Here is an 11,452-nt window from a genome sequence, read left to right on the forward strand (position 1 = left end):
ATAAAGTATTTTTTGCTTGTATTAAATAGATTTCCCAAAAAAATACATAATTTGAAATATTAACATAAAATATATTAAATGTGGAAAATGCAGGAAAACAAGAAAATATGTTAGGTTCTAAATGTTATCATGCAAGGAACAAGAGAATTAAAGCAATTGCAAGCAAATCTAACTGATGTCAACCAGGGCTATGATTGCCTCAAACACATCTTGTTAGTGCCAATGCACCAGCTTCAGACTATCATTCAAATCTTCATAATTGCAATAGAAATAATTTGCCAGATTATGTTGCAGAGACTTCATGTTGAAGTAATCAATATTTCCCCTGGACATCATTTCCACAAGCTCATCCCACCTGAACTCTCAGGGGACAATTAGTTTGAACCCAGAACTGTAATTCGCAAAATAATGAGGAGTCGGGAGACGTTCCTATCATTAGTCAACATTTGGTTACAGCGAATTATTAATGTGCACTCAACCTGAAGGATGCGTAAAACTGAGCGCGTGGAGGTTCAAGGTTTGACGAGTTAAACAAGCACTTTGCACTATATGTGAAAGCATGTAAAATGAATTATTAACCGAAGGTGCGTGTGTGTGTGTGTGTGTGTGTGTGTGTGTGTGTGTGTGTGTGTGTGTGTGTGTGTGTGTGTGTGTGTGTGTGTGTGTGTGTGTGTGTGTGTGTGTGTGTGTGTGTCGGGCGTGCGGAGCTCTCCATGGTGCTTCCTCCGTAATGTACACTAACTTGTGAAGCAAAAACATGACATAGGTAGTCTAAAAAAATAAATACATGAAAAACGAATGTTTGAATTTCTTTCTTTCTTTCTTTCTTTCTTTCTTTCTTTCTTTCTTTCTTTCTTTCTTTCTTTCTTTCTTTCTTTCTTTCTTTCTTTCTTTCTTTCTTTCTTTCTTAAAATTAAAAATACTGATAAATGAATATCTAAATGTAATACAGAGTAACCACACGCTTAATTAGTTATTGATGCCAACAATTTTATTCCACAATGAATATTGCATACCAGATTGGCAGAAGAAGAAGAACAAGAAGAAAAATAAATAATTCCATCCAACTGTACTCAAACAACCAGATTATTCGTCTTAAAATCAAGATTAGTTTACAGATACATTGACAGTTTAAATAGAAAAGCTTTTTTTTTATTTACAAGAGCAAATATTAAAAAGTGTAACATGTGTTTCTATAGATTAATTTAATAAATGTGCTTATTTTTGCTGCAAACTGGTGGAAAAAAAAACGTTGCATGGTAATTTTTCCACAAATACCATCCTTTCATTTATTCAGATAAAACCATAGAATAATTCATCATATCCAAGCACACAGCCAAGTCAAAGTTGCATGTTTTTGCACGTGCTCTTTGCCATTTTGGTTGTTTTACTACTTTGCAGAAAGAACCGGCACCGCCAGCTGGGTCACTAACCTCCATCCCAAAGGATAAACACTCAGTTTCACTCCGATGCGAGGGAAAGAGCTCCTTATATTCACAGAGAAGGGCAAAAGTTGTGACTTTCTTTGAAACCAGCGATTTTCTGTCACTTTGTGCCTAGGCTTTGGGGTGGCTAAATCCCAATTAGGGTCGGCTGACACGCCGCCCCATTCAGGCTGCATACATTTGCCTAGGAATGAACTCCTCAAATAGATCTCATGCTAAATGCGTTGGACAGCAGAGAGAATCGGCCTGAGTGACACTTTCTTTCTGAGGCGCTCGAGTGAGAAAAGGTATGAATTTATAAGGTACACCGAAACATATCAATTCTCGCAACTTCACGCGCCTTTATACATGTCTCCTCATGCGAGACAAAGTGAGTTTAAGTCAGGGAAATGTGGCCTGGAAAAGAAAAACTTTGTGGAGACTTTGAATACCAAAACGGTGCAGCCCACTTCAAGGGAGGATAAAAAAAGGGGGGGGGAGGGGGGGGGGCGGAGAAGGAGTCAATTTGAAAGAAATCACGCATGAACAGCGTTGAATCAGGTGCCGTTTATGTGGCTCTTCTCTAATGTGATTTTGAATATTAGTCTGGGTTAAAATCCCAATCATGTCATCTGGTGGGAGTCCCATACAAGCACAATTACTATTCAAACGCGTCCCTAATGTCCCACCCGCATCAAGGCAGCTGGTCATGCGGCAGCTTGCAACTTTCCCCGGGTCTCACAAGGAGGAAAACACCTTCAACAATTTCCTTTAAACAAGGTAAACAGGCCTGTGGAAACCTCTCTCCTCCTCTCAGGGGATCTGTAAGGAATAATAATAGGCTGTGGTTGTTTCAGAATAGATAAAGAACGAGGATTCAGGTTTCTTTTTTCTGCTTTCTTTCTATTTTCAATTAAAAGAAGTGTGACCAAATGGGTGTGAGAGTGTACAGGAGGTGTGTGCTAACATGTGGTGAAATAAATGGATTTAGACAAACACAAAGTCATTTCCAAAACGTGGGAATCTGTGAGAAATAGGCCACATTGCTAAGTGGGACAATGATTGGACTTCTCCTGAATAGGCCCAAACAAAGTTTATGGGTCGACATAAAAAATGTGTTTTCTTCGGAGCGCAGAGGGGTCCTAAATAGTAGGCCATTGAAACCAGTCCAGGAGAGGTGGTGGTGAACCCTTGGCACCCCTCAATATAGTCAAGCAACATGAATGGAGATCCCTGGTGGGGCATTGCTCTCTGTATTTACCGCGTTGCTTTGCAGGCAGGTTGTTCCTCTATATTCATGGCTCATTAATGGTCCAACCAGTTAAATCAGAGAACCCCACCGTTTAGACAGTTCAAATCCAAAAAGGGCTGGCAAGAGTCAGGCCTAGCCGCCCATAAAAACGTCTCCCTCTTTTCTGAGAGCTGCGATTCTTTTCAGGTCGTTATTTAAGTTCATTAAGAGGAGCGCACTTGCGGAATGCTGTTGATTGACTCCGCAATATTGTCTCGGAATAAAGATCCGACCATGTAATTAATGTGTCTTCTTTCTTTCTCCTTTTCTCTTTTCTTATTTTCTTTCTTAAAGGAGGAGGGACAATACTGCCGGTCAAGCCATTTAATTTCATTTAATTTTCCATCCCATTTGCTCCCAACACTGCCTTCACTCTGACACCGAGTCTTTTGACTGCTTCTCTGGGCTGCAGAGCGCACAGTGGCGCAGGGATTCATCCCATCCACTTTTACGCAAAAAAAGAGAAAGGAAACGTCTTCGCCTCTCTCGCTCTCTCTCTCTCGCTCTCCCTCATTCTTTCTTTCTTTTTTTTTCCAGGAGAGAATAATTAATTTCACCGTGGAGAGGTGCGGGACTTTAAAGCTGCGCAGGGGTGGATGGGGATGGGAACCAGTCACAAATGGCGAGGCGTTAATAAATAACCTCTCCGCACAGCCGGGCGCAAAGATTGCGTCCATTGATGAGATTGTTCGCGTGTCGTTCATGCTCTTTGACGCACAGTGGAGGAGCGCAGGGAGGGGGGAGAGAGAGAGAGAGAGCGAGCGAGAGAGAGAGAGAGAGAGAGAGAGAGAGAGAGAGAGAGAGAGAGAGAGAGAGAGAGGGAGAGAGAGAGAGCGAGAGAGAGACTTATTTTATTACCATACCCGAAAAGCTTAATTGGTTAAGGTATCAACTAATTTCAAATAAACTTTGAAATATTAAATATAAATTATCTAAATATCGGGCTTATTCGTTTATTTGAAATTGTCTCCGATTTTTAAAACTCGAGATTTACTTTTAATTAGTTTCTTCAGATCTATAGATGTTTGTGCTTCTGTTTCAATGGAGGACAGAAAGACAGAGGTCAGGGTGGACAGGTCAGAGGTGAACATGTTCATGGTCTGGTATTATCGCCCACAGGTTTTTGTTCTTCCTCTCTGGTCAGACCCATCATCACTGCAGCATCAAACGCCTTCAACAACCTGCTGCACGGATTTCTGTACCATGCAGCCCCCGACAAAATTATAATTTATTTGCAAATGTAATGAACAAACAAAGCCATGGATATAGAGCTCAGTACTAAATCTGATTTAGCCTGTTATATATATAAAATAAATAAAGAAACATTGGAATTAAAGCCGCATCATTCAATAATATGTTTTTTTTAATTTTCAAATAGAATTTTTGAACATAAATTGTTAGTATTATTGTTAGAGTTATATATGCATGACCTGACGTTAGAAAAAAAAATCTGGACATTGCACTTAATTTGAATTCATTTGAATGGTATACGTTTAAATGTATTAATTTTTACTGTACAATTGATGAAGCCATTGAGATGGTTTTCTGTAATCATTTACTGTATGTGTTTTAAATAAAAAAATTAACACGTTGACCAACACTAAGACTATATCTTTTTAATAGAATTTTGAAACTCTATCTATCTATCTATCTATCTATCTATCTATCTATCTATCTATCTATCTATCTATCTATCTATCTATCTATCTATCTATCTATCTATCACAATAAACCCATTTGAAAAAATATCGCATTTTTTTCAAATGTGTTTATTAATAATATTAATAATCCCATATAATCTGTTGACTGTGCCTGCAGAACGAGAAAACCACAAGTGTGTGCTTGTTTTCTACGTGTTCCTCTCTCTCACTTTCTGCCTCTCCTCCGGCTGCTGGTTCTGCCTTTTCAGTACCTGCCTGATCTCAACCCGGCACACGCCGAGAGTCAATAGAAGTTAACAAGTCCTCTAAACTTTGCTGCTCCTTTTGTCAAACTGAGGACACAAAAGGAGGAGGCAGAAGAGAGCTCTTTGAAGTATGCAAAAACTAAAGAATGCAAGCCAAGTAGATTTAAAGTAGCCGCTGATTTCCAAAAACCTGGCCTGAAAGGGAAGAATGGAAAAGGGTGAGGATTTATGGAGAAATTATACAGTGGATTTGTCAGTTAAAATATCGGAACTGTCTGCGGGACAAAGCCACATGCTGAGGATTAATGGTCGCTCTGGACCTTTGATTCTGCATCCTCTTTTCTCTGCCCTTGACAAATTGGATTTCGGGGATGGGAAGGTCGCCTGGCCCTTTGTGTCTCTTGACCGTTTTGGTGCAATTCATTATGCGGCGGGGTGAGGGAAAGTCTCCATGTGACCAGGCCGGCCCGTTTTCCCCTCAACACACAGCTGCTGGGAGAGCCCAACTCTCTCACACTCCGTCATACACACACACACACACACACACACACACACACACACACACACACACACACACACACACACACACACACACACACACACACACACACAAATTAAACCACCTTAAAGCCCCCCCCACCCCCCCACCCCAATACACTCCTGCAGCCTCAGATAGTGTGTGCGAGGGAGTGGATTTGTGGTGGTGGAGGTGTGGGGGTGGTGGTGGGGTGAGGCGGGGGGTGGGGGTTGCAGTGGAGGGCCACCTCATCCTGCTCCATCTCTAGAAAAGCCGGAGTGCATAACGCCACCGCGTCACTTTGAGGGCGGATATCGGCCTGTCCTCATCATCTCCTCCTCCTCCTCCTCTTCCTCCTCTCCCTGTGCGCTCTCCCACCCAGTCCTCCATCAGTCTTCATGGTTCTGATCTCACCCCACACCATGCAACCCACCCGGGCGTCCACCACCGTCAGTGTGTTTGCGGACTGCAGCATCCCGGCCGGGCTCCGGGTAGGACCGGTGCCGGGCATCTTCAAACTGGGGAAGTACGTGTCAGACCGCAGGGAAGTAGGACCCAAGAAGAAGGTGAGATTATTTTTAATACAGCTTTTTTAAATTTAAGTGCTGCTGCATTTACTTTAAAGAAAAGTTAAGCACATTATATAATTTTTGTGAATTCAACAGCATAAAAATGTTTATTTAACCCTTTTAATAAACGGGCATGACTCCTATTCAAATATAACTCAAGTTTATTATTTTAATTTAATGCATCCTGTTTGAAATAACTAGAAATTGACATGATTTGGATTTTTAAAGCCTCACTGTCAAACTCCATCGGGCCTGCAGATATTAATTGGTTTGGCCTGTCAGGTTAGAAATAATTGAGCTCCATTAGTGGTCGCCTTGTCAGTCTGTGCTTCTATTTAACCGGCCTAATGGGCGACCCGAGCTCCCCTGTGTGGGACTTCATGCCCTCACCGCCTTACATTTCATTGCCTGGCGGCCCTGTTACCCCGATGAGCCGTTTAATCTTAATCTAATCCGGCGACAGAAAGATGCCACTGAGGCCACGGCCTCAGCCTGGGGATAAAAAAAAAAAATACTGACAAACAATCTTCATATGAAAAGTAGAAAAAAATAAACATCAAGGGCAAACAGAGTGTTTTTAATGCTACGTATGTCAAATAAACATTTAAATTATGAGTTTTGAATTTACATAAATGCGCAATTTAAAAGAAAAAAACAAATCAAAACAGGTACAACATTTTCCAATATGAAAGATTTACCTACACTTTATAATTGCAGTTATTTTTATTTTTTTTACGTACAGGAGTAAATAACGGTGACTGCGCCCTGTTATTGTGGAAACTGTCAGCGGTTGTGATTGATGCGTCTAAATGCGTGGCCCCGGGCCGCCGGCGATCATCAGGTGCAATCTCCGTGTCAAATGTCACGCTTCGATCTTTAATGTCCTTGAACAGTTTAGAAACGCTCTGACACTCTTCAAATTCGTTTCCCATATCAACTCAATTAGGCCCCTGTGTCACTCTCTTTAGTAAATTATCAGCAGAGCGGATAAAGAGGCATTAAGCGCGCCATGGCCGCAGGTACCACAGCGAACTGCGCACAAAATTCGTTTAATAAAATATGTATGAACATATTATTACTTCTGGAGAACAGTACATTTATGGGCATAAAGAGGAATTAGACGGAAGGAAAACTTTCCCCTCATCACTTTGATTTTTCCGACTCAGATCCGCTTGGTTCGGGGGGAGTTCGTGGATGAGTCCGGCTGTCCCGTTCCAGACTGGATCGGATTCATCCGTGCGGCTAGAAACAGCCAGGAGCAAAACCTGGAGGCTGTGTCAGATTTACCTGGCGGACAGGTGAATTTACATCCAACTCACACACCCAACTCCCTCATTTTTCACACGCAAATGTCAATTTGAATAATGGAGTGAACTAAACTTTTCCCTTCCTTCCTTTCTTTTCTTTCCGCTTTTTTTTTATCCTACTTGGAGATTTTCTACCGGGTGTTGAGAGAAATTCCGGCAGGAGAGGAGCTCAGTGTCTGGTACTCCAACAGTCTGGCCCAGTGGTACGACATCCCCACCACGGCCACTCCGACTCACGACGAGAAAGGTAAATGAGCAACTATAATAATAATAATAATAATAATAATAATAATAATAATAATAATAATAATAATAATAATAATAATAATAATAATAATAATAATAATGTTAGATTTTTATTTCTTCTTGATATTTTTCACCAAATCCAAGAATTTCGTGTGGAAAAACGCGCGTGCACGCACGGGATCGTGCAGACACATCGACTCGTTAAAGGCTCCATCAGTGCACGGTTAAATGACTGCCAATATCCATGATGCCCCGTTTTATTGCCCAGAGATGGAAATCAATGAGTTGTTGTTTTTCCGCAGGCCGCCTGTTTTTTTTGTTTTTTTATTGAATCTTCGATACTCGAAACTATTCCGACAAATCAAGCACTTATATTAATTCGCCAATTTCTTTCTTATTATGTTTTGTTGGATGAAGAAAAATAAAATTATGATGTTTCGGGTTGGAAAAGGGGCGATTAACCATATACATGCAACTTCTTGTTAGCGAATATTTAAAAAAAAAAAATTGACAGGATGAACTGAATCGAATAATACAAGAAACTACATTTCATTCTCAATACAGATGTCATATGATGTACAGATTTCTCCTTTGGGTAAGCTTCATCCACAGACTTTTAATCCCTTTGTTGAAGCTACTCACGATTAATCCGTGTTTGCGCTTGGGGATTACAGCCTAATCTTCACCAAACATTAGATCAACAGAAGATAATCCGTTTAATGAAATAATAAAAAAGAACGATTATCAACAGATACCCTGCTTCTTTATTCCCTCCTTTAGAAATTCCTTTAGTAGGTGATGATTATGAATTGTGCATTTCAGCTCGAAGAGGCCTCTTGACAAATTTGTAAAAGCAATAACAGTGAAACTTGAAATGATGTCGAATGTGTGTGGTAAAAATAAAATAATTGCAATATAAAGTAATTACTGGTGCTTGACAGGCCGAATAAAAAAGCAATTAAAAGCAGAAACTGACGCATTTCGGCGACCGTGGAAGAAGAAAAGACTGGTGATTCAGTCGCGAGACGGAAGGTTAACAAATGCCATCGCTTCATTAATATTCATGTATTCAAAAGCAAATAAATTCAAAAACAAGTGCTTCACGGTAAATTAGGTGGGTGCGTTAAGGTATTGTGGACTAATGAATGCTAACTTTTATGTGGGGTGTATATTGCCCTGCTTCTCCGGCCCTACACACCGTGTGCGCTCCTGGACATACGCGCTCTCCCATTATTAGGCGTCAACAGATGGGTCCGAGTCATTGTTTCTGGAGACTTGCGATTTCAAGCAACAGCTGCTGTCACTTCCACGGGAAAGAGCGCAGAGAGGGGAAAGTCCCGCATTCAATGGCTCTGCGTTCTGAGCGGCAGATTGGACAGGGCGTTTGCTCTTTTGATGCTCATCATAAACAATGGCCCATATGAGGATTACAAAATCATTACATCTATATTAACCTCTGAGGGCCCAACTGGGGGGCCATTAAGATGGATCCATGTGTCCATTATCATTTGGCACTAGATCTTAAAGGCCGGATCTCTTCTGTTTGGCTTGAATTTAAAGTCCTGGTGATGCCAAATGATATTATCGTGATAAATTGAGCTTATGTTTGTTAGAGATGTAGTGTGTAAAGCCACTGACAGGTTACAGTTTTTTTCCCCTACATGTTACTGAACCTGTTAATCCCATTTTACGCACGGACTTGACATGTTACGCACATGAAAAGCGTGCTTTTCTATAGATTTTCCTGTGTGCATTCACAGTGTGTTGCCTGAATGACTGACTCGCAATTAAAATTTGTTGTGTTGTTTACAGGTGAGGAGCGTTACATTTGCTGGTACTGCTGGAGAATATTCAAATATCCCAACACTCTCAAGGCCCACGTCCACTTCCACTGCGCTCTCAGCAACGGGCGGGGGTTTGTGAGCAGCGAGCAGGCCAGAGGAACAGAGACCTTCAGCAGGTCTCCAAAATCCGGAGACATTCCCAACACCTCCACCTCTCCGAGGAGCGGGCAGAGTAATTCCTCTATTTCAGACTCTGGCAGGCGGGCGGTGTCATCCTCGCCGTTTTTTAACAAAACAGGACTGTCAAAGAAAAGCAGCTCCGAAGAGCAGGACAGGGCCCTGGACATGAGCGTCACCTCAGCCAGGAATCAGGGACACCTCATCGGCTTGGGCGCCACATCCTCAGTGCTGAGCAGCATGGGCTTCCACCCGGGCGTGCGCTCCGCCTTCAAACCCACCAGCGTCTCCAAAGTCCCGGGCGCGGACTCCTCTCGGGAGGAGGCCAACGGGAAGCTGAGCGGCCTGGGATTCAGCAAACTCATTGGCAACATGAAGCCAATCCGCAACGTTGGCGAAGGCTTGAACGGAGGAGGGAGCCACCCTCCCAAGTGCGCACCTGCAATTATGGACTCCGCGTCTCCTATAGTACCGTGCACGAACGCAATCCGGGGTTTCCCGCTGCTGCCCCACGTGGAGGAGACCTCAGCTTTTAAGCACGTGGAGAGCCGGATGCACCCCGGTTTGTCCCCGTCCCGTTACCCCCAGATGCCCCCCGGCCTGCATTTCGAAAGGTTCTCCCTCCCTCACTTTGACGGGGTCAAAACTTACGGCGGAGACTGTAACATCCCGCTGATGCCCTTCACCGTCTACAACGGGGAGCTTCTATACAGCTCACCCTACTATCCGCTCAAATTCCACTTCAGCAACCTCCTCAAGTACCAAGAGTCCATGTCCTACTTTGGCGCACCTTCGTTGAGCCAAGACCTGGGCTCGATCACAAACATTGACCGTGAGATCGCCATGCACACGCAGCAGCTGTCTGAGATCGCCGCGGAGAAGAATCGGACGCGGCTGGACTCCCTGCCGGCCGGCAGCGCCAGCAACCCCGGCGCAGGGAAACCCAAAAAGGGACACCTGTGTCTATACTGCGGCAAGCTGTACTCCAGGAAATACGGGCTGAAAATCCACATGAGGACTCACACGGGCTACAAGCCCCTCAAGTGCAAGGTGTGCTTCCGGCCCTTCGGGGACCCCAGCAACCTGAACAAGCACATTCGGCTGCACGCGGAGGGAAACACGCCCTACAGGTGCGACTTCTGCGGCAAGGTGCTGGTGCGGAGGCGGGACCTGGAGAGGCACGTCAAGTCCCGGCACCCGGGGCAGACCGTTAAGAAGCTGGAAGACAAACCGGGCGTCCTGTTCGAGGACGCGGAGCAGAAGAGCGACAACGACAGCGACGTGGACGTGTGCTTCACCGACGACCAGAGCGACCAGGAGTCCAGCAAAAACAATGACTGAGGCGTTTTATTCCTCAAAAAAAAAAAAAGATTTAAAACTGTGTACACAACAAATATGTCTTTCAGTCTTGTATGAAGTTTTTTTTTTTTTTTTGTAAACCAAGGTTAAGAAATCAAATTTAACTTTCCCCACCACGATAAACCAGAATATCACATTTGGAACCGAATATATCCACCATATATTTCGGTGATTGGGTTCGCAGCTGCGTGGGCAAATGTTGATCAAAGAAACATTTTCTACTGTTTTCAGAAAAAAAAATGACATCACAAAAAACAAACAAACATGGACATCACAAATAAACAGATGTTTGGAGGGACGTCTCGGCGCTTCCACACAATAATACAATCTGCACGATTTGTTTTTAACATTTTATAAAATACAATTGTTCACAATTGTTCTCACATTATTTCACTCACAAAAAAACATGTCTTCATTTACCTCCACAAAGTCATCACACCGGTTGCACACATAAATAAACAGTTCCACAGACATTTCTTTCGTTTTGAGGAAAAGAAACCGACACAAAACAAAAGGCTGGGTATAAAACTTGCACAGTATCATGAAGTAAAAAAAAAAAAAAGACACAACACAACCATATTCTGGATTTTATTTTAAAACAGAGTTCAGAAAAGCACTACATTATGTTACACAGGAATCAGTTTGGGAAATTATGAACTTCAAAAGCATATGATTCCTTTTTTTCTTCTTCTTGTTTTTAATGTGAATAAAACCCAAATTCCCCCCTAAACTGTCAGTCGCACTTTAAAAAAACCGCAATAGGTATTTTCACCTCGGCAACTTACTGCGATGGAATAATTTAACCATCCTCTCTTCAATAACACACTGTACTTAAATTTGCACTTTCTTTCCGGGGCAGCGTCCAGTTTTAT

At 42.7% G+C, this 11,452-nt stretch overlaps 1 protein-coding gene across 1 annotated transcript; it reads left to right on the forward strand.

Annotated features, from left to right (window-relative positions):
* Positions 1 to 5,536: 5,536 nt before the first annotated feature.
* prdm13 (PR domain containing 13) lies at positions 5,537 to 10,562 on the forward strand (the record flags this gene model as incomplete). Its single annotated transcript, XM_080501119.1, has 4 exons — positions 5,537 to 5,704; positions 6,874 to 7,005; positions 7,141 to 7,261; positions 9,073 to 10,562. 4 exons carry the CDS (start codon positions 5,537 to 5,539, stop codon positions 10,560 to 10,562), a joined length of 1,911 nt encoding a protein of 636 aa, XP_080357245.1.
* Positions 10,563 to 11,452: the final 890 nt, after the last annotated feature.

This window comes from Blennius ocellaris (assembly GCF_963422515.1).
Source record: "Blennius ocellaris genome assembly, chromosome: 8".
NCBI lineage: Eukaryota > Metazoa > Chordata > Actinopteri > Blenniiformes > Blenniidae > Blennius > Blennius ocellaris.